The sequence below is a fragment of the Pollachius pollachius genome (assembly GCF_949987615.1).
Source record: "Pollachius pollachius genome assembly, chromosome: 20".
NCBI classification, from domain to species: Eukaryota; Metazoa; Chordata; class Actinopteri; order Gadiformes; family Gadidae; genus Pollachius; species Pollachius pollachius.
In genome coordinates this window covers 10917640-10943713 of record NC_136953.1, presented here as the reverse complement: position 1 = coordinate 10943713, position 26074 = coordinate 10917640, and the positions used below count along the sequence as shown (strand labels likewise).

The window sequence follows — 26074 nt, the reverse complement described above, 5'->3', positions numbered from 1 at the left end:
AAAATATTTTCCGAATATTGGCATATCAAAACTGATTATCCCCACCTATATTTAATATAATCCAATACCAATGTTTTTATTCCATTGAAAGTCATTGAGCAAATACCGCGTTTACGCGCATCAGCGGACTTGGGGCGGAGCTTAAGTTCTACCCGTGGATGCACAGGCAGCCTCTGTCAGGAAATGGATGGATTACTTTTACCATTATTCTCCATAAAGCTACATGTTGAAATTGGTTGTGTATGCAAGGATTTGTACATTTGCAAAGCAATGAAGTGTTTACCTATTGTTGCAAAAATGGTACTCCTTCCAAAACACAAGATTGAAGATGTACGAGGATGAAACAAAACTGGATTAAAACTTCTGTTTAATAATGATAGAGTCAGATATTAAAATAACCCGACCATAATTATCAGTATGTACAACAATTAAAAAGTTAATTACAAGGCTCAGTGCATCCAAAAATAGGCTGCAGCAACTTCACCCATACAAATATTTGTAGCCATCCGATTATTTACCATCCTCCTCGACTTTAAAGGACCAACTAGCAGTCAAACGCACGAACGGGGCGCCATGTGTCCGTCAAAAACACCGTCCAGTTTAAATATCCACCCAATAAAAATTTAAATTACGATAAGTCTCTAAAGCATAACATTTTAAAAACAAACTCATATAATCAAACTAGTTGCTCCACAGCTAGGAGGCTTCGACGGCAGCGTTGTCCCTCACGCCAGGGGACTTCAAAGTGCTCTGTTGTCCCAGATCTTCTGCGCGCTGGTGGCCAGGGCCTGGCTGCTCTCCAGCTGCTGTAGGTGGAGGGCCAGCGGCAGCAGCAGCTCGTTGAGGTGCTGGCTGGAGAAGGTGAAGGCGTTGTGGGCCGCGGTCTCGACCGGCGGAGTGGTCACTGAGGGGGTGCATGTGGAGGAGGGCGGCGGGGACGAGTTGGAGGAGGCCGGGGATGAGGAGAACGGGGAGAAGGGGGACAGCAGCATGTCAGTGTAGCTCTTGGAAAACCCCCGACTGCCGATGGCGGCCTGGAAGCCCGCGGGGCTCAGGGTGGAGTCAGAGCCCTTGAGCTTGCTGGGGAGGCCGTGCTGGAAGCGGCAGCGCGTGCCGTACAGGCAGAAGCCGAACGAGCTGAAGGTGCGGCAGAGCGCGCCGCGCGGCTTCCACTCCTTGGCCTGCGCCTGGAAGGTAGGAGTGAGCAAATCGGCGGGACTTTTCTCCTCGATCCCGCTGACGCTACTACCGCAGCTGCTGCCGCGCCCGCAACTGACAGGCGACTCCTCCGCTACACCATCTCTTAGTTCGTCGACGTGCAGGAAGTTGCAGCGGGTGCCGAAGGGACACACGCCGTAGGAGCGGAAGGTGCGACAGGGGACGTTCTTGCGGCGGTGACGGCAGGCGGGCCGCTGCTCGGTGGCCCCATGGACGAAAAGACAGCGGGTTCCGTAGTAACAGTAGCCGGTGGTGTGGAAGCTTCGGCACAGCTCGGTCTTGTACTTGGGGTGACGATAGGGCACGTGGAGCTCTTGGAGGCCGTGCGCGAACTGGCAGCGTTCGGCGTAATTGCAGAGGCCCGAGGCGGCGTAGCTGGTGCACAGCTCAGTCTTGTAGCGGGTGGAGCAGAGCCAGGGGGTGAGGGGGGAAGCCGAGGACTCAACCAGCGGGAGCAGGGCATCGGCCAGGGAGGAGCCGCAGTCGTAGTCGTCGGAGGATTCGTTGGAGAGCAGGTTGTCCACCATCTCTTCGTGGTAGGGGGGCAGGAAGAGGTCATCGCTGCTCGTCTGTTGGAGAATTGCAAAACTTTTAGGAAAGAAATTTAAAAAAGGCAACCAGATTACATATGAGAAGCACTTTAGATTGTTAGGGTGTTATTGTTGAAAGCATGTAGAGAGGGGTCTATGTATGAAAACACTGGAGTTGAACTATGCATTACACTTTGACACTCGGGTCTGCAAACGCGACAAGTATTCAAGATGACAGCAAAACTTAAGAAATGTTTTGAGACTAGAGCAGGACGGGTGCAATGAGTGGGTTTCCGTCGTTTACAGTCTGACCAATTTAGAACAGCCACATGAAATAGTGGCAGCCTACAAAATAGAAATTAAGTACTATGGAATAAATAATACGTAGGCAATAAAGGCAAAGAGACTCACCTCGAACATAATTGCAACAAGCCCAGTAATAGTAGCTTACAAAATCGACGCGTAGTGGGATGTTAATGCAAACTAAGCCTTTACAATAAATGAGGAAAAACAAAAGGCAGGTATGAATTTATGTTAAAGAAACTAGTGAATCACAGTGGCATGAGCCTCACAATCCAACTTCTTGCTATGAAGTTGCACACAAACTACTGACCCCTTAGTCGTCTATTATCTCGGGCCAAGACTCCCTCCCGCGTGCTTTGAAATCAGGAATCAGCTGTGCCTGCGTACCACGTCACAGGAACAGTTCAATCAACCAATCACGTCAACGCACGGGCGACGCCACTCCTTGGAATTCGCACACAATCGTTGATAGAAAGCAGCGCCCTTATCAAATTAGGTCCGGATGATTACAGGGCCAAAGGATCAAATGCCCAATAAACAATCCTGAGACTGACGCTCATTGGTCAACACTGTTACACCAGTGTTAATTCACACCTCGGTTGAAAAGACGTTTTAACAACTCGCTAATTAACATCTGTCTATCAATCGTCGGTCCAAAGTGATCTGAATTGGAACTGTATAATTACTTGAGCTTTTGATAAAATAGTGAAATTTAGTCTTATTGGGTATGGGTATTGACAAACCAAAAGAACATAGAATACAGAACCAACGTTGAGTTAATCATTATATAGGACTGATGAATAAATAACTGATGAAGTACATATGTGCGACCACGAAGAAAAAAAAAACTTTATTTCTTTTCTTATCAAGATACATTAAGGGATACAGACATCGGAATAAAAAACACTTAAGAAATATTTTTCAATTGTAGCATGTTTCTCTCGCCATCTTAGAAAATTCTACCCCCTCTCCCTTTGAATTCTGTCCATGGATCAAATCACGCCCCAACCCCATTCCAAACCCACCCTATGAATGAGAAGCTTGTTTCACATATACATCATTTCAGGACCCCTCCATAATAATTAATGGAGCAGGAATCACTTTAGAATTTATATTTAAAATTAAAAAAAACACTGGAATTTCCATTATGTCTTCTTTCAGATTAATATTTGCAACGAATTTACTAATGTATTTTCTTAAGAAACATTAGAAAAGCCCACATTGGGACCAAACTTGCTTATAAATCCATCATGTAGCCCTTTTCCTGCTGTGATAATTCACAGTTTTAGAACTACACAGGAATTATAATTATCCAATTAACACTTCCATGTACTCACCCCCTTAACTTAAGAGAAAGGGGAGGGGGGAGGGGTACAAAAAAACGGCCAAATCAACTCACACTTTGAGTTGTACCTTTCACATCACCATACTCACAGTTTAAAAGCATGACTTGTGAACCTAATCTTATATATTGCTGCTTTATTATCATATCCTTCTAAAAAAAAAAAAATCAGTAACATGATGCTGTAGTTTAGCACAAGACTGTAAAGTCACCTTTCTGTGTGTATGGATGGAAGCCACCATAGGGTTGGACATCGACAGGAGAACCTACATGGGGTCGCCTTTGAAGTGAGGTTTACAACTTTTTTTTTATTTTTCTTTAAGAACACAATTTAGACTCTGGGCGGACATCATCCACACAAAACAAACCCGAAAAGCCAAACGTTCATTTTAAATATCAGTCACATAGCCATAATAATGCTCACCTCTCCTTTCCTCTCGTCTGTCTCACCCATTCAAATGTTCTACTGCATCATGTGATTAGTACGTCATTTTACACCATCGGTGCCAAGGAACAAAAACCCCTTCAAACCATCTCTGATGTAAGCCCACAAATGTGACCTAAAAAGGGTTTAAAAACGGCTGTAGAAAACAAAAAAAGAGAAAAAAAGCGTGGCAAATCTAACAATCGAGTGGGACATAGACAGAAATTTTGCTGGATTGCAACAACAAGTTGACAAACAAGCAAACAAGAGCACGACCGACATCACAGGGACACCAACAGGGGGTGGTTGTTGTTGTTGTTGTTGTTGAGGGATGTTGAATGTCTGTGGTGGCCCACTCCACACTCAGGGGAAGGGGAGGGGGTCTTTACATGCAAGCATGGCGTTGTTGATCAGCCCCATCTTGATCTGTCCCAGCTCCTGCTGTTCCTTATCAGGCATGAGGCCAGACACGTGGTGTGGGCTGGGACCTGGGGTTCGGTGGGGCGGGGCCAGGCACAGGCAGGCCATTAAAATCCAAGACAAAGACACACCATCCGGGAGCGATCGTTCGCGGCAACACCCCCCCCACACACACACACACACACACACACACACGTGTGCCTGCTTCAGACTTGGCAAAACCCTTTAGAATTTTTCAGCTGTTTTTCGTGTCAGCGGGGGAGAGGTGGAAATCCAGTTTTACAAATAAAAAAAATAAAACCCGGTTGCTTTGTGGAGAAACATGCTTCGAGTTCTCCCCCTCCCCCCCCTCCCCTCGTATCCTTCACCCAGGTGTCACGCCCCCAAAAAGGTGTCAGCCTGCGAAGTGTCGCTAGTATTTACAGAGATAGACCTGGGGAGGGGACGGGGGGCGGGGGAAAATAACGTGTGCTTGATCACCACAGTTCCAGGATGACGCGCATCTTGATTTTAAATTACACATTTAAAAATATCCTTTAAAAAAAGAGATTGACGTGAGAGAGGAAACTGTTCGACCCAAAGAGTGGTGGTAGGACATGTTGGCCACAGATTTTCTACACGTGTGTTAACCATTTTGTTTGGTACGAATAAAACGTACAGTCACCTAAGTAGCGTGTGTGTGCGAGAATGTCAGTATGCGTGTGTGAGTGCGAGTATGTCAGTGTGTGTGTGTGTGTGTGTGTGTGTGTGTGTGTGTGTGTGTGTGTGTGTGTGTGTGCGCGCTCTCTGGGAAGCATTTGACGATCAAAGAAGAGACAAAAAAAAAACGGAGCAAGAGAGAGAAAGAATCGGACCACTACTGGTACGAGGCGTGCGGCGCTGCCCTGTACGTGATTCGCCCGAGTGTTAAGACCCACCCCTTCCCCCCCCAACCACCCACCCGCCCGCCCACCCCGCCCAATCCCGATCCCGGTGGGAAATCCTTCTTGGCTCCTGGGCGACCCGCTGCGCGTCAGTCCTCCAGGATGATGGGCTCGCTGGTGCTGGAGGGGAGAAGGGCCATGGGCGCGACCCGGGGCGGGGCCGGCGGAGGGGGCAGCTTGATGCGGACCGGCAGGTGGGGCTTCCGGGCCGCCCGCCGCATCTCCGACTGGGTCAGGTGTTTCCTCAGTGCCCTGGACGGGGGGGGGGGGGGGGGGGGGGATGGAGGCGTTAGACGCTGTTCCTTTCAGCGTGGTGCTTTGATCGACTGCGCTGAGGTGTTTATTAACGACCCCACCGCTGTGTTGCGTTTCTTTAGCGAGGCTTTATCCTTTAAAACATCGGTTGTTTATCGTCGTCCAGCGTCTCGATAAGCACTCGGTGCCCCACGCGCCGTTATCACCAATGCACTTCCAAATAAGGAACTAAACATATCCCTCCACTTTGTGCCGATTAGCACAATCAGGTTAGACACTAACTGCGTGTCGTTGCGTGCACTGACGCCATTTTAAAAGTGGCGCTCCGGGTCTTTGTGCTCTGCTGGTGTAGAGACAGATGCGGGGCGGAGAGCTCACCTGGTGTCCTTGGTGGCCACGAACACCACGGGGTTGGGCGCGTCGCCCTGGTTCACCTTCTGCCGCTTGATGACCGACTGGGAGGTGGTCCTCAGGCCGGACGTGAAGGGCCTCCCGTTGGTGGGGAACGGCACGCCGCCGCCGCCGCCGCCGCCGCCACCTCCGGCCTGCTGGAGAACACAGACAGCACACCCCACTCAGAACCCGGGCCGGCCTAGGGGACATCCACCGCCGTGACTGCGCTAACGATCGTCTAGTTCAATGGAGACTGATTCATTCGCTGATCCCATATGGGAAATGCGGTCGTCACAGGAGAGCAGTACAATTAAAAAAAGAGACACCCCATTATTAAAATACGAGTTAAAACGACCCAAAAGGTTATATCGCTCTACAACACAAGACAGCGAGCAGTCGCGATGTCGTGGTGCGCGTGGTGAGCAGGGAGGAAGGGGAAAGGTGTCGTGCCGTTATCTGCGAGATACTGACGTTGTCGAAGGGCCTCTTGCCCAGCAGGCCGGGGCCCCCGCGGGGCTGGTTGGTCTGGTTACGGTTGATGGGCGGCGGGAGGCCGCGGGGGGCCTTCAACTTCAGGGGGGCCGTGATGGCTGCGGAGAGGAAAAGGACTTGCTTTAGGACCAGAGTACGACGGTTCAAACCTGGGTGAATGGAGACAGAGACATCCAGGCTCACCTAGATCCTTCACTATGGTGGCCAGGGACTGCCGGGGGATCACCCTGTTCTTCTGGGGGTTCTTGGTGGCTTTAGGCAGCCGGATTATACCTGGGGGACGGGAGGCAAGAACACATGGTTAGATTCCCATGTTGGCAATGTTCAAGCTTCAGGAGTCAAGTGCACTTTGTTTGTCCAGACACACACACACACACCCAGACCCTCACACTCCCCCAGACACACAAACACCCAGACCCACATCCTCACACTCCCCAGAGCCACACCCCCACTCCCCCCCTTACACTCGGCCTTGACGGCGTTGGCGTTGATGGAGGCGTAGGGGCGGCGTGCGGCCCTGCGTGGCTGCAGGATGTCCATGCAGACCCGGCGGGCTATGCGCGTCAGCTTGGTGGTCTGCAGGATGAAGGTCTGGCGGTTCTTGGCCAGCAGCTTGGCACGCCCCTCGTTGCGCGTGAACGGCGACAGGCCCTGGGCCTCCTGGCGAGTCATGTGACCGCGAGGGCCTCCCGACTCCTGCAGCACACGACACAACGCCGTGGGGGGGGGGGGGGGGGGGGGGGAGGAAGAGGAAGAGGAGGCGCACGGGGAGGAGAAAGGTGATCTCAATATTCATTAAAGAAACTATAAGATTGAGTGGTACAATAAGAATATTATAATGTATTTCTCCCTGAGGATTATTCCAACAAATCCCATCTCCCTACAGGATCCAAACATCACAAAGAAAACAAAACCACCCTAACCACATAGCTCATGTAAAATAAGCAGGTTACATATTGGACTTCAAGTGCAGTACCACCCCACTGCCACCTCCCTCACGGGGGTTTGGTCAGGGATAATCAATGAATGAATGAATGAATGGGTGAATGGGGCGGAGCCCAACGTACAGAGCCAGCTCTAGCGGCGCCCTCTAGCTGTGTGGGGGTCTTCAGGCCTCCGTATTTCTTCCAGTAGATCCAGCAGGAGGCGCACAGCCTGCACTGCATGTTGGGGGGTCCCCAGGCGTACCACTGAGGGGACTGGGCCGCTGGGGGGGGCGGGACAGAGAGGCAGAGAACGTGACTCAACCGTTGGTGGTATTCTTCGTACAACATTCTAATATTTGACCACAGAAAAGTGTAAAACAATTTAAAAAACATGGCAAAATTGTCACCTCTCTCATAACCTGTTTTGATTTCCTATTTTCATTTCTAAAGCTGTAGCAGTATTTTTCCAGGCATCAGCCCTGAAGCTTTTCAGGGCAGACTTTTTTTTCTTAACTTGGCTGGATTACATTTTATATTATACACACATTTCATGGTCCAAAGAGGAGAACAATCAGTGTCATCGAATTTTCTGATTTTGTAGACAGCATCACATATTTGGTTAGCATCGGCTTTAGTACAGGTTCACCAACGCCCATCCGATGACAGCTCTCGCTGAGGACCACACTTACTGTGGCAGCTCTCGCAGCTCAGGCCTTTCTGGAAGCCGGCTGGAGCTCCGTTCATGCCGGGCTTGCTACCAGGGGCCATGATCTGGTTGGGGTTTGGTTTCGTGCTGGAAGACACAAAGGATGGGTTTCATTCGATCAGACGTGTCCGAAAAGTCCCACCTCGTGGCCATGTGCCCATGGTGTGGTCACGGGTCGATTGTTGCAGCCTAGCCGGAGCTCATCCTGGGAACTGGGATTGCTACGGCCTGTGTGTGTGTGTGTGTGTGTGTGTGTGTGTGTGTGTGTGTGTGTGTGTGTGTGTGTGTGTGTGTGTGTGTGGACACTTTCGTCAGCTGCAGTTCAGGGGCGTACTCACTAGGTGGGGATGTACACCTGCTTTAACTTGCTGTCTGCCTCCGCTGCCTTGAGTCGTTTCTGGGGGAGGAGAGGAGGATCACGGTAAGCTCAGTGTTTAATCATCGTGTTCGATCATCCAAAGCGCCCTCTGAACGGGTGCGTGGCTTCACCTGTTGGATGTAGCGGTCGGTGGTCTTCCACATGTAGTAGAACTGGACCACGCTGGCCAGAGACTTCCAGGGCAGCTGCAAGACGAAACATACCAACGTCCCGTTTTAACCACTGGGCTGCATGACTCCCCTCCACACAGGTGGACAGCAAAGGGTACTGGAGCAGAGATCCTTTGATTTCCAACGACCAGTGAAATTATGTCCAAAGATAGTGACGCTATTGACGCTCTACACAAGACCCAAAAAATACACTACACAGCTGAGAGAAGAATGGCCCAGCGAATGTGGTTTATTTCCATCGAACACACACACACACACACACACACACACACACACACACACACACACACACACACACACACACACACACACACACACACACACACACACACACACACACACACACACGGCGGGGAGAGGCGGGACTCACAAAGTCCTGGCGGATGTCGTTGAAGTCCTTGCCGTACTTCTCCAGCGCCTCCTCGAACAGCATGGCCTCCGAAGCGCTCCACTCCTCCATCTCGTCCCGGCAGAGCACGGGCCCCCCCTGGGGTACCAGGGTGGACATGGCCCTGGCCAGGTCGTACTCGTTCTTCTGCAGCGTGTCCATGGCGTGGAACTGCGGCGGGGACCGGACAGAGTTGGGTTAGAGGTCTGGGGCCGGTGTGTGCGGGTTTGTGTTTGGCCTGTGCTGCAGGCGGGCTTCTGGTGACGTCAATGGGCTGGTTTTGGTAAACAAAATAACAGCCATCGCGACGCACTCAAGTATCATCATTTGGCAACTTTCTATGAAACAAAAATCGAATGTTAACGTACAGCGACCGATCAAGCAACCTTATTCAGGGCGACGAAAGCAGTCGAAAAAAACCCATGCATCCCATTTTGATCTGACAGGTCAGGGTCTTTTTAAACATTAAAAGGTGACCTATTATACCACCAGGTGTGAGTGGGATTAGCCGTTACAAGCAGTTTTGAAAACCTGCCTCTTCTGACATCACAGGTGGGCGTGTCCGCCTAGATGTATGACGGATAGATGAGCAACGTTTGCTAGAGTCCACTGGGTAGGCTGGTAGACTGATCCATCCAGCACACATCTAGGTGGACACGCCCACTTGTGATGTCAGAAGAGGCAGATTTTCAAAACTGCTTGTAACGGCTGATCCCACTCACACCTGGTGGTATGATATGGGACCTTTAAGGCGTGCGCTGCCCGAGTCCCGAGAGTTTGCGGTGACCCCCTCGTCCCCGGTCGTGCCGCCGCCTGTGAAGGGCGGGGTCAGTTGTTCCACTCACCAGGGTGATGTCTCTGGAGGCTGCGGCAGCGCTCATATGGAGGCTGGGCTGGCGGATGGAGCTGCTGCAGTCCAGGGCACGCGCAAACGTCCCCACGGCTCTGCAACACGCACACACACACGATGACGGTCACCACATCTCCTCACACTCAGCCATGCAATCCTTAAAACACTAAATGCAATGCAAGTGCTAAAAATAATAAATGTAACGGGAAAAACGGTTTGACGTTCTAATACTATGAATATCGTTTTATTAAGCGTTGCGGTGATATTCCCTCAAAGGGCCACAAGAGGGAGAGCTTGCTCCGGTGCTGCCAACAGAGCGCTGAATGGCTGCCAGCGTGACGTGGACTCCCTCCAAAGGAGACTTGTGGCGTCCAAACCCCACTCGTTAGCCAGGATGAATCTTACACTTCCAACGACTTGAAGTGAAAGTGACCATTAAACGCCCGTTTACCCCGGAACAAAACATGTGCGTAACAACCCCACGTCCCGGCCCCATGAAACACAACCCAGGCCCGCCCCGTCACGGAGGCACCGGTCACCATGACAACCCACGGCTTGAGGGCCGCCATGTGAAAGCAGGGGGGGGGGGGGTGACAGATGGCTCACCTCGCCACCACCAGGAACTGGTCGATCTGGGGGTCCTTCAGCTGGTTGTCCGGGTCCCACACCTTGGTCTCAAGCTTGTCCTGGATACGAGTGTCCAGTTCAACTGTGGGGGGGGGGGGGGGGGGGGGGGGGGGGGGGGGGGAGGCGTTAGTGTGACGCAGCACGGAACAGAACTATACAGGTACTGGGTGAGGCTCGGGGGAGTGATGCACTTCAAACACCCGGTAGAGCTCGTACCATTAAGGCACAGCCCTGATCGCAGCGACCCGGGTTCCCAGCTGTTTGACACCCGCTTGACGAACGTTAAGGATGAAGAACATGAGGATGAGGCGGGGGGGAGAGGGAAGGGCAGGGCGCAGAGCCACCAACATCAACACCATGCGACAGTGCTGGTGACTCAGTATCCGTGGTCTCAAAGGGTTGCCGGACCAGATGGGACTGAGGCCGGCAGAGTGCGGAGGGAAAACACACAGCTCTCATCGTGATCCACACACCACGCCACCACGAGACTAGGGGTTATGGTGTACCGAGTCAACGGCTCCTTCCGTGGGTTTTGTATGAATTGTTTCTCAGCTGTTGATCCATTTCTATTATTTGCCACTCCCCCTTGCCTGTAGGGGGCAGCACCGAGTCCACAGAGAATCTGTTGGGTCTATCTTATTTTCTGAATTTGTGGAGAAATCTCTAAATTAAAATAAGAATACTGTTGTACGGTACTGCCTTCAAATATGTAGTGATGCAACCTTTGAATATTTTTAAAATTAATGCTAATGATATACACGTTTGCTTGTGCGACCCGAGCGCGACTGTGAGGTGGGTGTCTGTTGCTGGGGGGCGGGCCTTACTTTCTGCTAGCTTGTCGGGGATCTCCGCCTGGAACTTGGAGCCCACCCGGATCTCCCCCTGGTCCGCGAGCAGGGTCTTCTGGACCGGGTCGAACACCAAGGAGTAGAAGAAACAGTCCTGGGGGAGTGGGGGGGGGATGGCACAGTTAAGACCGAAGACACTTGATGGTACTAGGCTGTAACGAATGGAAGAAATGTTGCCTCAAGAAAATAAGGCAACACAACATTATTTATAAAGAACATTTCATACACAAGGCAGACTCAAAGTGCTTCACTAGAAGCATCGTCATGCAATAGAATGAAAAAATAAATAAATAGATAAGTAAAAGAAAGAAGGACGCAAGAACACAAATATTCTGAATTTAAATACATCTTTATATTATAGTCTCTCGTTAACACTCAAATAATCCTGAGATGAAAACAAAACAGCAGGAATGAGGCAAAGCGGGTTTGTCCCCTCACCCAAACACCCCCCCGGTCGGCAGACCTACCTCTTTCTCCAGGTAGCCGGCCAGGACGTCTGTTTCATTCAGGAGGGTGACGTTACATTTGCCCCTGAAAGAGACAGGGCATTTCCCCGGTTGAGTAGACTAATCTTACTGGCACTGACTTACATGCCCGTAAGAGAAAATAATAAATAAATGTATTTATATTTAAATATAATGCATAGAAATGTACATAGGATGACTTGACATTTTGGTGGCAATGCATCGAGCCTTGACTAAAATGTGTGAGTCGTAAAGGTTGGTTTACCGTATGTGAGTGGCAGGCAGGGATTCAAACTGTCGGGAGAGGAAGAGTTCCCTGTGCTTGAGCTGGTGCTTCTGTTGTTCCGAAACGGAGGGTTGTTTGGACTCCTCCTCAAAGTCTCCTGAAAGACAACAGGCCGCCATGAGGAGAAGGCTGGGGAGCCATTTGGAGACAAAGGGGATTATCCCCGCAGACGCACGTTTCAGATCCATATGGTGGATTGGGGAGCTATTGATCAAACTGCGTGGAATCAAGTTTGGTATCAACATGAGCTCACCGGTACTGAAAGATCGGAGCCTGTTGTAATGATAGAAGCGCGAAGTCTATACATCATTTTTTTATTTTATTATATATTTTTATTTTTGTCTAAAATAAATTCACACAAATTTCATATCACAGCCTTGAAATGACTAGCGAATGATATTTTCTGGAGGACCACCGAATACTACGGCCGCCATCCTCTGAGTGGATTAAGTGTGGCCGGTGGGTTTATCATTGTAGCTCTCGTAAACCAGAGAACGGAGGGCATTTCCAGGCATGAAGGAGTACATAGCTGGAGATTAAAAAAGCCACTGCAAATTAATCTGGCTGTGTGTGCGTTCAGCCACTAGATTGCGCATTCCTAATTTGAGGCAAGTGAGTAATTTACAAGCGGGTGGGGGGTTGGGGGCGTGTGCGCGTGTGGTGGGAAGGGAACTATCTCGCTCCATCTGCGTGGACTCCGCCCCTGCACTCAGCCACAGGAAACCCTGTCACCAAAAGAGAAGGCCGGGACCTTAGGCCACACCCCTTTCTGTTAACCCCTCCTGCCACCCCTCTCCCTCCCTCCCTCCCTCCCCCCCTCACCCCACCCCTCCCCTCACCCTCCCTCCCCTTGTCCGGCGAGTCCCTGCCAGACAAAGTAGGAAACCCTGTATACCAAACCTGAGGCGCCCATCCCCCAATCATGTATCTACTACCCTCTTCGTTCACTCACTCACACACACGCACACACACATTAAAAAGAGCCACGCACACACCCACACTCCTACGTAGCGTTCACATTAAAAAGAAAGCACACACAAAGGACACACACACATGCACAAGGAGCGGGGGGGAAGTCAGTTAAGGCAAACATATCAGGCAGGCATTCTCGCTCTCTCCTAGCCTCCCACGTTCAGTCCAACACAAATACATGCATACATGCACCCACAACCCAGCCCCCCCCTCCCCCAAACGCAACCACCCCCCACACACACACACCCCAACCCAATCCCCGAAACACAGACACTTTCTTCCCCCTGACAGAGATGCAAGGCAAGTTAGAGTTAACCTCTGGTGTTCCACGGCCCTGTGACATCAGGGCAACCTTTGGTTGGAAAAACAACAAAACCACAGTCCGAGGGTGGAGCAAAAGACAGAGAGAGACAGAGACACAGAGAGACAGACAGTCTGAGGGTGGAGCAAAAGACCGAGAGAGACAGAGACACAGAGAGAGACAGACAGTCTGAGGGTGGAGCAAAAGACAGAGAACAACAGAGACACAGAGAGACAGACAGTCTGAGGTTGGAGCAAAAGACAGAGAGAGACAGAGACACAGAGAGACAGACAGTCTGAGGTTGGAGCAAAAGACAGAGAGAGACAGAGACACAGAGAGAGACAGATAGTCTGAGGGTGGAGCAAAAGACTGAGAGAGACAGAGACACACTGAGAGACAGACAGTCTGAGGATGGAGGGGAGCAAGAGACGGAGAGAGAGAGAGAGAGACAGAGACACACTGAGAGACAGACAGTCTGAGGATGGAGGGGAGCAAGAGACGGAGAGAGAGAGAGAGAGACAGAGACACACTGAGAGACAGACAGTCTGAGGATGGAGGGGAGCAAGAGACGGAGAGAGAGAGAGAGACAGAGACAGATAGAGAGTTAGAGAGGACGACCTTGACCTAGGGGCCATCGGGCGCTCGGAAGAGGACGAGCAACCACAGGACACGGACTGATGACGACGAGAGAGAGGAGAGAGCGGACGGGAGAGAGAGGAGAGAGGGGACGGGAGAGAGAGAGAGGGGACGGGAGAGAGAGGAGAGAGGGGACGGGAGAGAGAGAGAGAGAGCAATGTAGCGAGGGAGGGCAGAGAGACCAAGGAGCCCCGGCTTTAGACGCTGAATGGCAGGAGCAAGGAAGTGCGTGAGCAAAACGCCGAAAATGTCCAGTCATACACGTTGCAGCAGTGGTGACGAAACACACCGCTTCACAGCGGCCCATTCGTGTGAAATCAGCAGTGGGTCGGTCTACAGAGCATTCCGGTAGCCCTCCACTCGTGGGGGTCCCTGCTGTGCCTACGAACCACAGATGTGTCTGTAAGGAGGCCCCAAATGCAGAGAGCAGTAGCGGGCGAAGCGTGTGCTGGGCTGGGAGATACTCTCAGCCAGAGATTAAATTCAAGCTCCCCAGGTGGCCTTTCATCAGACATTAAAATGGTGCAACACTGAGCTCAATGTATCCTCAGAAATAACCCGATGCATCCAGAAGGCTTAGGGAAACCAGGTGATAACAAGGATGCCTTCCTGGTGCAGAGTATTTTACATGTTCCCCCCCATAGCCTCATTCAAATGTGACTTTGAATGGCAAAGTAGATAAAAGGACCCCCAAAAATAACTTGACAAATTCATCAACTGCACATTTGCATAAATGTTCGCAAGCAAACACGTGTGAGCGCATGTGTATGTGTGTGTATGTGTGAGACACTGGCCAAAACATGTCGCGTTTACGGCAGTGCACGAGGAAAACCCTGTCGATAGTATGGCGAAGAGGTTGGGGCCTCGATGTACAAAGAAGCTGCAATGCTGAAGGCGGTATTAACGCATCCATTTTGAGGTGTTGGGTGTGTGTGTGTGTGTGTGTGTGTCACTGAGCGTGTGTCTTTGTCTGGAGCGTTGCAGCAGCAGGGGAGGAAGAGGAGGGGTGAGGAAGGGAGGGGGGTGAGGAAGGGGGGCTGTTAGCGTCGGCGGTGGCGGAGAAGCGGATGAGGGAATCCGATCAGGCCTAACGGTGGTCGGGGCCATTAGCGGCCACTATGCGGCTTAGCAGTATTGGCCTAATAGATTAGGGCCTATGCACAGAAAGACATCTTATTGGATGGAACCGTTTTATTTCACAGTCGCGTGTGGCATGCACACGGTTCTTCTGCTCGTTCCCGTCTCTATCTTTTGGCCACGACGGCGTAATCCTTTTTGTTTACTCGTTTGCAGATTTATACAGCGGATCAATGTGTACAATTCATTATGAGATGCGGCCAATTATTCCCCCTGAATCCCATATAAACTAATTGAGCCAACATTATAGAGCCTATTAAATGCCGATCTACATATATTCTCAGTACATCTCCTTATCCATAAAGCTTTAAATACGGTCAAAATATAGCCAATAATAGCCATCCCTGAACGGAGGATGCATGAAGCAGCAAAAGCTTTAAAGTTGAAATGTCACACTATTTCCTAATGTAAGAGTACTTCTTGATACAGTTTACTTGTGGTTTGTGAGTCTCAGACCTCAGTTTTGGTGTATGGGGCAATACCCACCTAAATTTATAATAACGGAGCAAGAAAGTTCCTCTTAAAGCCTGTCCAGGAGGACGTCTGCAAGTCTGTGTCTCATACGGGTCTGCCTCAGTTAGATCTGCTAAGCTGTGAACTACATCATATCCCTGTGCTACAATGAGCCCGGCTACCTCGCTCTGGCAGCAGTATCAAAACGCTTGCCGTGATTTATTCCCAGTGGCCATTGTATTACTATTCTTACAAATTAGTCAGTATAACCAGGACATGGTACTCTGCTATAAGTTGACAGCTATTCCCAGTGTCACTATTCTGCAAAAAAACGATTTACATTATGAGGGCAGGCTACAGTCTGAGATTTGTGCGTTCTCCATGCATCATGACCGGGGTCACGTCTCCTCCATGAGGTCCTTGTGTTGGACGGCCAGGGCCCAGACCTCTGACTGAGGTTTGAGAAACCTGTTTGTTATGCTATAGTGTGATCCCTAACATTAGCAGAGGGGAGGATTTGTCAAACCATTCTCATGGTTGAGGCTCGCACTGGGCCCCAAATTTTCAAATATCAGTTTGTTAGTCAGGCATTTTTTTCGATGAAAAAGAATATATATATATATATATATATATATATGTTCGGAAAACGTAACAATATATCCACATTTTTAAACAATATATATACGGGCCAGCCCTAGTAGTGAAGTAGTGTTGTAAAGGCCAGTGTTTACAACAGCTGAAAACCAGTTTGCCACGGCCTTTTGAAAGACTTGGCCTGGACCTCTTTATGAATCCACACTGTACCCTCGTAACCTTAACACGAACTCTGCAAACCTTTGCTTAAAATCTTACAAGGTCAAACTTGCATATTAGGTATGGGAACTAAACGATGATCAATCCTTTTGGCACCACTGGTCAAATAAGGTATGAATATTTTTAAAAAATCGTTATTCAAGTCTGCACATGTCACTAGAAAATCCTGTTTATCTTCAAGTGCTGTGTCCCCGAGTGATACGCACTGTCCTTCACATGCAGGATACAGTTTGTCTATGCAAGCTCTGTGGCGCGCGGAGAGTTTAGCTCACTCCGTGGTTCGCCTCTCTACTCTAGCCTCGGTTAAATGAAGATTTCGGACCCTGAAGTGGACCATAGTACCGGCCTCAAGGCTGGTTGCGGAGCACTACAAAGCCCGGCTTTTCTGTTGTCATTTTAGGTTTGCCGGTTGCTTTTTTATGACCATAAAATGTAGTAAATGCAAATCTCAGCGGCATGGTTGGTCCCCTTCAAACTCAGATAAGAATCAAAGAGAGATAACGAATTCAATGAAGGAGCGAGGCAAGCACTACTCACTTGCGTTGCTGTCGGCCAGTGTGTTGAGGTTCCCCGAGATGTCTCTCCGCCTGAAGAGACACACCACCTTGGCCTCCACGTTTCCATTGGCCGTCTGAGGAGGTAAAGAGAGCCGCATTGTGGTCAGCATTTGGTTCTAACACACTCTCGCACATCTACAGACATTTTCTAAATATGAATGTTAGATGAAATTTTTTTTTTTGATTTATTCAGTTGAATTAATTCTTTAATTTAATTAATTTGGTATATATTTATATGCTATGGTGGTCTGCAATCTATTGATCGTCATCCACCAAAGCCAGTAGGCAGGCCTAAAATGTGTGGCTTATCCCCTGTGATTGGTTAAAAGGCATCACATGGTCTGTTGTCTCACAGCTCTGCAGCAGTTTTCCAGCAGTTAATTTCATGATCCTGTTGAATCGTATTACCGCAGGTTCATACTGCATACAGACAACAATATTTTCTTGAGAAGATTATTGTCCTTTTTTAATACTGTAAGAAAAGTCTATGTAAAAATGACGTCATGAATAAAATTACATTCACAAAACCGTCTACCCGTCCTTTAGCATATTGGCAGATCTGGCCCAATTATTTCATAGTGCATTCGCAGCACATGAATACTTCAATAATGAGATGTGTAATCAAACTAGAACACATCAATTATTTACGGCCATAATATATACATTATAAACCTCAATACATACATATATACAGGCACAGTGACACAGGGTTTACAACGTTGTTACAATGTTAAAAACTGTCAAAGCAATATGATTAAGTTAATTGTTATGGTCACGCTGCAAATGTGAAGCAAAACTCACCATTTGTGTGCTTTGGGCTTTAAAATGTTTTAAAGGCCAACAAACCAACAATTCAAATTCTTTCTACTGAAAATTGATTGCGTTGGCCAGAGCCTCATTAGCATCGGAATAGATGCGTTTTTTTCTATTTGGTTGACGTTGTATCATTGCTGCTCCCTCTATTATATCACGCATTCAGCGTGCTGAGCATCCATCAGTACTTGGGAAGATGAAGTCCTCACCACGGCCCCCCTTCAATCTAAGTGTTACATAAACCAAGCTTAATCCCACTGACTGGGGCGGCCGGCTTGTGTCATGCACCAGCGCTACTGCCGAGTTATATAAGGAGCTCCTGTACCAGCGTCTTGTACCTACTGCCGTCGCCGCCACGTCTAACCTGCCCCGCCTGGCCAACTGGGGGCTCGCTGGTTGTGGCGGTGGGATTGGAGCTCAGACTGGCAGCCCAGTAAAAGGGGGCTCTTAGGGTGGGTATAAAGACATGCTCGATAAGGAGCATGCTTTGGGTTGAGCGGGGCTGGGGAGAGCAGAGTTGCGGTGCGTCTCAGACAGAGTGGCCTCGTGTAGAATATCTTGGAACTAAATACGACGTTTACCACCCACACTCTCGATGCAAAGGACGAGTGACCTTGACACTGGTGGAGCACATGTTTTTTTTTTTTTGAGAAGTATATGGGAGACTTTTGCAGTGGTGCGGCAAAGCAGCATTTGTTATGTTATGTTTGTCATTGTGGTGCTTTTGGTTTCAATGCGGAATGTTCAAAAACAGATCTTCGGAGGAATTTAACCCCGTGACCAAAATGTGAAATGTGTTCTTTTAGGTGGCGCACAGCGATTCACAACAGATTATATGAATGCATGACAATTCAATTGACGCTGAATAAATATTTAGACAAGTGCCCGACCCCAGAAAAAAAAAAAAAAACTGACCTTGTTGAGCTCTTCTATTCTGCGAATCAGGTAGGGGTTGCTGGACGAATTCTCAAAGTACACGTAATCTGGAAGAGAGAGAGGGGGGGATAAGTACACAAAATCCTAATCATCATAAATCATAAACGCTGAACAGAGGAGCAGCCTTCTCGTCATTTTGTCAAGAGATTACAGGCCTATAACCCAGCACCAGCAACAAACCCATCTGAACCACACATAAAGAGTAAGTACGCATCAGCAAGTAGCCGGCTGAAAAAAATACTTGACAGAAGAAGAAGAAGGGAAATTATAGAAAGGTGGTACTATTGTAGAAAAGAGTAACCTCCAGGATGTGTACCAGACTCTCGAAGTAGATGTCTACACTCCCATTGGGAGCACTTAACAGACAATGGGGACAGGTTAAAAAGATGATAACCACAATTCAGGTCACATTAAAGGTCCTGCATAAGCCACAAGCCAAGAGTGAGCCATCACCAGTGCAACAAGATTCATAGTCATCTGGAAAAACGAAAAATAAAAGTCTGCTCCTTGTAATGCACAATACTGGTGAAGTTAAGGTGATAAAGCGTAGGCGAGGTCTTATTTTCCCCACTAAAGTGATTCTGAACAAAATCCCTCTGCACAAGTGATGACCCATCACAGACCACTGTGTGATGATGACTAGGCCCAAAGCCAGTGACTAAAGTTGGATCGTTTGTTTCAACAAACGTGCCCATAAGTCTGTACCAAGTGTCAAAGTGAAATGACCATACTAGAGCCACAGACTAATTTGACACATCTCTAAAACAAATGTCAGCAGCTGGCTCTATTCTCTGCATTTCTCTTCCAGACACTTGTTAATGTCGTACTCCTTTAGGTCATGATCTGATCCCAAAAGAAGTGTGTACGAGGGGCCAGTCATGGATCAGCTCAATCAACCATTGACCTGGTTCCCACACACTGCTGCGCATGCTTGATACATATCGTGTCGTCTTAGACAGGATGGACTGTCACACTGCATGCATTCTTCAGGTATACATCAATTGCGCTCATAATCATACACATTAGGAGTTTTTTTTTTTTTTAAAAATGCACTTCCTAGCGTGTCTCCATGTCACTTCTGTGCCGTTATATAACACCATATGGACCCAATATATTGATACGTCCATATCGTCAGTGATGAAAGAAGAAAATCCCATTCAGGGCAGGCCATACTTGCCCTGTGAATGCCCTTTTTTGTTTTACGCAATCTTTAAGTCTCCGATTTCGTCTGATGAGCCATGTTTGTGGTGTGGATGCTCAATGGGACAAATTAAGAGAATTGAGTGGCATCAGTGGCAGGGCGAGACCCGCTGCACACCAGCAGGCTCAGTGAGAGGCAGAAGGCTATAGGGGAGCCCAATAGATCAATGATCTGGAGAGAAAAGACAGCCTGCTTCTTTGTTAGCGATCATATAGTGCCCGCAACCTATGAAAAGACGCCGTCGCTAAATTCACTACATTTGTCCGCAGAGGCTATCAGATACCATCAGGGTAAATGTTGAAGAGTTTTTACCAAAGATCATGTATACAATTAATTTTAAGGGAGGGGGGAAAAGGGGTGCATAAGGGTTAAGTACAATATAAATATTTTGCAAAAAGGGATCCCGCTAGAGGGCTAATCAAGTGTAGAGTGTTCACTGTGGACGTACGCGGCGAGAGTGGCGCAATGTGCTAGGTGCTTGAGGGTGACTGAGGAGGGACACATGCATACGTAGGAAAGCACACACACACACACAGAAACCCTTTGACTAATCCCTGGTGAGATAATGATCACACTCCTTAATGCAGCATCCTTCTGTGGGGCTACCACTGGCCATTTAGTCAAAACGCAAGATAAGAATCTCCCACGTAAATCCTCACCAATATTTCAGGCGTTATTTAAATAGGAAGCCACGGCATCGATCCTCCTGATCCTGACTATTGATCAGTGAGACATGTTGCATGAATGTCATTAAGGGGCCCCTCGGTAACGAGACCAAAAGCACATCTGTAGGTATCATTGAAATAATTCTGTCTTATGACAAATGTTAGTAAACAGCAACTTCATAGCGAGGCTTATATTCCAATTCAAACAAATGGTAATATTTTTATCGTTATTTGACTATACGACTAGGTTTGCTGGAGTTGTAATGTTTGTGTTATGTTGCGCACTTAACCAGTTTTCAAAACAAGCTATATTTAGCAGACAACAGAATATTAGAGTTTTTCCCCACAGACAACATACAGAGAGGGCATGATTGCTCCAAAATTGACTTTGGGACATGCTAAGAACTCAATAGTGTCTGATGGGGAAGTAGATGACAGAAAGTAACGCATGACCTTTATAAAAAAAAAAAGACGTCCTATTGCTTGAAGTCTACAGTTCCGGCTATGTTTCTAAGGTAGTTTTTGTTTCATCATTGCCAAAATACTTGCGGAAAAGTTTTGTCAGGTTGGTCAATCACTTCAGTATTGTAGGTACTGTGTCACCTGCTCACATTTTTATATACTAAGTGTAAAACAATTACAAAAGGCACTGGAATATGCAATATAATTTGTATTACACCTATTGGCATGAGCAGGATTAATGAATAGATATCTGTAAACATAGTCATACGACAAAATTTAAAATAGGGTTGGCATTTTTTTCATGGTCAAATCACAGCAAGAAGCACTTCCAATTCCAGAAGAAGCAATAAAACAATAGGAGAAACATCTTATGACTTCTTTGTACCATTGTAGTGACAAAGTTCCCCAAGGAAGTATGCAAATTGTGCTGGAGACATGCTTGTAATTATGCCTTGGTGGCGCGAGTGTGGTACTCAGGGAGCTTATGGGGTGCTGACGTGGGGCAGTACACGCTAGGAAGGCCAAGTCGAGCCCAGGTACCGGGCGACAGCTTTTGGCCATGGCTAGTGAGAGTTGTAATGAGGGATATGGCATCAGTTTATACGGCATTAATGGAAAACAGTTAAAAATAAATGGAGCTGAAATTAGTGTCATAATAAGTGCTGAAATGACCACACCGGCCTATAACTTTACTATATTGTGTACGTGACGTTAGGAATACCAAGTATGCACCCTAGTGTACGGTGTATTGTAAAGAAATATATCAAGAAGTACCCCAATGGGGATTCTATTAAGGTAGTACAATATACATCGTATCGAAACAGATATTCGCGCCAGGCACAATTCAAAACAGGGCTATCCATGCAAAATGTGCACGTAGTAAATGTGCATAAGATGAACACATGAACGTCCACGTAATGACTACATTTAGGTTGGTTGTAAATACTTAATTACCACATGCATATTATTGTAATTATTTAACAGTTTTCTTGATATGTAAATCGTGTTTGAGAAGCTTTCCTTTATTTGTAAAAAAAAAGGCACACAGTTCCCATTCGTATTTTGTTGTTTGTATATTGGCGGTTAACTGTGTTGCTTGTGTTGTATCTGGCGACTCTAAAGTTGAGCCATGGCATGGTTTTTACAAGTTATGGATGAGAGGACTTGAGGAAATATAACCGGCACAGGGCAACTTACGACGAGAGCGTTAGTAAGGAGACATAACTTTACAAAGTACTTTCCCGAAATGTGCCAATATGTGCCTCCAAATTCAAAACCAACTATACTTATATTAAGACCAGCTATACTTCACCAAAAGGCGAAGGGCTTCTTACAAACAGTTCAGACTATCCAACAACCTGTACAGTACTTTAACCCGCCGTTAGACAACAAACTAGATGTCCCCAACATGAAATAGTCCGCTCCAAAGCTAACAAAAGTGAGCTAGTTAGCACGTATTGCTAACCAAATCTAATGGCGAGGTCGCCTGACGTTAGCTACAAAAATTAGCGCCCCACATTAGATAAGCTAACCGGCCAGCATTAGCTTTACAGGGACTAGCTAGCGTTCGTTAGCAGCTAAACACACAATCAGCTAACCCAGTAGCACGCTAGCCCCCTTCTGCCCGATCCCTTCTCAACGAACAATTACTTTGGGGGATTCCTTAAAATATAACTTTAACAATAATTACCTCCCACTCGGTACATGTTGGCCGCCATTCTCTAGTAACCCTTATCAAACGCCGTCCCGGGGGTTTCCCCACTTGCGTGGAAAAATGTCGATCTGGAGCTATTTTATCCCTTCATTTACTGTAGACACCCCCGCCGCGAAACAAAGCCGGCTCCGTGCACAACAGCCGAGCTCTGGCGGGTAAAAAGTTTAAAGTTTCCGTTACAATCTTTCCCAGGGTCCAAAATTGCGTCTTTGTTTCGGTCCTTCGGCGACCTTCCTCTCTCTCCCTCGTCTTCCTCACCCACTCACGCATTCACACTTGCAGGCATGCACACACAGCCCTTGATAGCTAGCCTGTCTCTTACTCCACTCTTCCTCCCATCCTCCGCTCCCAGCTTCATCCTCCTCTTCTTCACCTCCGCTCAGTTCACACACTCGCGTACGCTCGCACACTGCCCCCCTCCCCCCCGCCCGCCTTGCTTGTAAACGTCATCTTCGGAATATAGAATCGGCAATCTCCGACACGCGCCAAAATAATACATACAGTAAAAATAAAATAATATTCGACGCACACGCACGCGCGCGCGTATGTTCGAAGTTTAAATAGTTGACTGGATGACGTGCACGCGGCGACGATGAACGAGGAAGACGGCGGCGCGAATATGCACAATGTGGATTTATAATGCTTGTGTTTTTCAGGAAGAACTCGAGCAGTGGTATGAATGGGAATGATTCTTCAAATATGTATGGGCCGACGTTGTTGCTGAAATAACAGAATGTACGATTCAAAAAGCAGCGCGACGCAGAGGGGACGTTGCCGACACACGGACGCGCATGTAAACATAATTGTAGACTTTGCGCGTTTGTGTGTCGAGCAAAACGTCATAACGCGCTGGTTAGTTTATAGTAGCGACTAACGTGTTGGCATTTTTGCACTTACTCTGCTTTCATAAGCGTAAATGTGAGGCAGAGAATATGGTTTGCACTGTGGTTTCGGATTATACTCCGCATCCACGATAACCCCTCGAACCGACTGAAACTTGAACTAGAGCTGCCCTCTAGCGGCGTATGGTCCCCAATACAGCACAAAATCTACTCAAAATGAGCAAAAAATTCAAACAAAAGTAAACGAGACAGTCGCCATCGTCTTTTAATGAAAGAAATACAGAAATGTAATCATTAAATGTATTGATGTCCCATATTCAACTTACATATTTGTATCACAGTAATAGACACACAAACAATAAGCCGTTATTGTTAGATAATAATGAATTCAGAGGTACCCACATTTAAGATCCAAATATGCCATCACTCTTTTTTGATTGCTGGTTCCTAGTAAACAGAAGAAGCGTGTAAATAGAAACAAAAACACAATGGAATGTTATTTGATAGTATTTGTAATGGAAGCGCTCTTCACAAGTCACATGGCAGTGTGAACATGATTATACACAATATGCTTCACTGGAATTCTTTAAATCCATTACACACAATACAGTTTATTTCTCAACTCAGTATTTCTCTTTTCCTCCTTTTCACCCCTTTCCTTCTTCTTTGGCATGTGAAACATGTTGCATAACGCAACATATTGGATCTTCTACTGTAAAGCTTTACTTCGGTCAACCCTCAAGTAATGTTCTCTATCTATTGGACAGAAATTCAACACACAAAGCGTTTTTAAAACTATGACGCACTACACGATAGGCACGGTTAACTAGAACATCTAACTTCTCCTTCCGCAAACCGTTCTATTTTGCATTCTGTTTCTTTCTCTATGTTCACATGCACACACACACACACACACACACACACACACACACAATCACTCACTCACACAGTAAACATTAAGAACATCTGTTTCAGGAAATCCATTCTCAAAACAACACACTCAATACTAAATGTATATTTAGTGGATGTAGGTGGTCAGGAGTTTACTGTAAAGATTAAATTGTATGACAGTTTTAATACCGTTAATACCGCATACAATGATCTAATCGGCATGTCAATGTAGGCCTGCAACAGTAATAGCATAGCCATGTCTCATTATATATTGAAGAACAACATCTGCATTGTGATACATAATAGAATATCACTGGCAGCCCTGGTAAACATTTTGTCTGTTCCGACATCTTTATGGACTTTAATTTAAAACGACATAAGATGGTTGCCAAGTGTATCCTGGGCTATTGGGGGAATATGAGTAGATTGTGCACATTCCTATTGTGATGCCATGGTGTCCAGTTATTAAATGTCCAACCCCACAAGCACAGTTAGATGTTGGGAAGTATGGCGTGATTATGCTTTTCTTATTGGAAACATTCACAATGAAATGTTCCAATGTGGCAATGTTTTTTCTCTTCTGAGCGTTTGATCGTTTTCCTCGGGGACGTCAGCGATGAAGATAAAAGACCAAGGCAAGACCCACGTCGCCCTCTGGTGGCCGAAGCATTTATGACCTCAGAAGAGTCCACCAAAACGAGGCGCGTGAAGCAAGGCTGCTCTAAGCAGTCCATGGCCGAAGGGATTCCCTTCCCTTCAGCTAGTGGTGGGTTCTGGGGAGCTGGTGGAGGTGGAGGCCAGTCTCTCGCGGCTGCCGGCTCCTCCACCTCCTCCTCCTCCTCCCCCTCCCCCACATCCGATCACCTTCCACTGGAGGATGCAGGTGTCCTTGCCCCCCATGGAGAGCAGGTGGTCGTCGCTGTGCGTGAAGCACACGTTGGTCACGTGACTCCCGTGGCCGTCGTACATCAGGCTCGGGGCCTGGAGGAACGAAAACACAACGATCAATAAATAAACCGAAGAAGAGCGCTGGCATTTAGGTTGTTTATTTATATACAACACAATGGAGAGCGTGCACATCCCCACGCACACACACACACACTTTTATATCACAATTCATATTAGAACTGCTTGAGTTGCTCTTTTGCACTTGTATTTATACCTCCAAATACATTTCATTGTCCCTGTACTCTGCACAATGACAATAAAGTCGAATCTGATCTGATCTGACTTTGATGTGTGTCTGTTTAATGATGGACACGTGACTCGAATTCAGCTTTGAAATCCCTGTGATCTTAAACCGGATGTGAGTTTTATGAGTCCGGGACTTGTCCACGATTACAAAAATGGGGACCTTTGATTTATATCTATGGAATATTGATGTTATATTATGAAATGAAAGGTGAATGGTCTAGGATTTTAATACTCTTGTAAAACATTGTGTAAACATTTCATCAAGATTCGAACGCTTCTGATTGTTCTAACGATCGATTACATATTACAGCCACTCTTGGGCATCATAGGGTACAACCATATCACCGAGTATTACTGCAGTATCCACCATGGAGTTGTGATGAGAGTCTGACCTTGGGCTTTGGACAGGGGTACTGGAAGAGGTGGACCTTGCAGAAGTCGTCGGCCACCGCCACCAGCCTCTCGCTGTGGGAGCGGCACAGGGCGTTGATGTCGGTGCCGTCCGAGCCCTCCAGCCAGACGCCTGGGGAGAGCGTGCACGTG

General features: G+C 47.6%; 3 protein-coding genes across 8 annotated transcripts in view; all 3 read right to left on the bottom strand.

Moving 5' to 3' along the window:
- Positions 1–576: 576 nt before the first annotated feature.
- cth1 (cysteine three histidine 1) lies at positions 577–4345 on the bottom strand (the record flags this gene model as incomplete). Its single annotated transcript, XM_079758264.1, has 3 exons — positions 577–1787; positions 3389–3396; positions 4207–4345. 3 exons carry the CDS (start codon positions 4343–4345, stop codon positions 741–743), a joined length of 1194 nt encoding a protein of 397 aa, XP_079614390.1. The 3' UTR covers positions 577–740.
- An 853-nt stretch (positions 4346–5198) lies between these two features.
- On the bottom strand, positions 5199–23003 carry mta2 (metastasis associated 1 family, member 2). 3 transcript variants are annotated; one of them, XM_079758004.1, is made up of 19 exons: positions 22927–23003; positions 22581–22752; positions 18542–18609; positions 16794–16887; positions 11924–12041; positions 11662–11725; positions 11171–11288; positions 10326–10428; positions 9715–9814; positions 8852–9040; positions 8422–8496; positions 8271–8329; positions 7916–8019; positions 7368–7507; positions 6765–6996; positions 6484–6573; positions 6259–6398; positions 5794–5960; positions 5199–5412 (listed from the first exon to the last, which is right to left on the bottom strand). In XM_079758004.1, exons 2-19 carry the CDS (start codon positions 22606–22608, stop codon positions 5250–5252), a joined length of 2052 nt encoding a protein of 683 aa, XP_079614130.1. In that variant the 5' UTR covers positions 22609–22752; positions 22927–23003; the 3' UTR covers positions 5199–5249. The 3 variants fall into 3 exon arrangements, with proteins under 3 accessions (XP_079614130.1, XP_079614131.1, XP_079614132.1); XM_079758005.1 differs by lacking the exon at positions 22927–23003 and having other exon boundaries at positions 5794–5963; positions 6280–6398; positions 22581–22920; XM_079758006.1 differs by lacking the exon at positions 22927–23003 and having other exon boundaries at positions 6280–6398; positions 22581–22920.
- A 683-nt stretch (positions 23004–23686) lies between these two features.
- eml3 (EMAP like 3) overlaps positions 23687–26074 on the bottom strand; it is a 29249-nt gene continuing 26861 nt past the window's right edge. For all 4 annotated transcript variants that reach the window (XM_079757940.1, XM_079757941.1, XM_079757942.1 and 1 more), the window contains 2 exons: positions 25924–26054; positions 23687–25318 (listed from right to left, as the gene is read on the bottom strand). In XM_079757940.1, the coding sequence (XP_079614066.1) occupies positions 25094–25318; positions 25924–26054 (356 nt within the window). In that variant the 3' untranslated portion in view covers positions 23687–25093. The remainder of the gene's footprint in view (positions 25319–25923; positions 26055–26074) is intronic.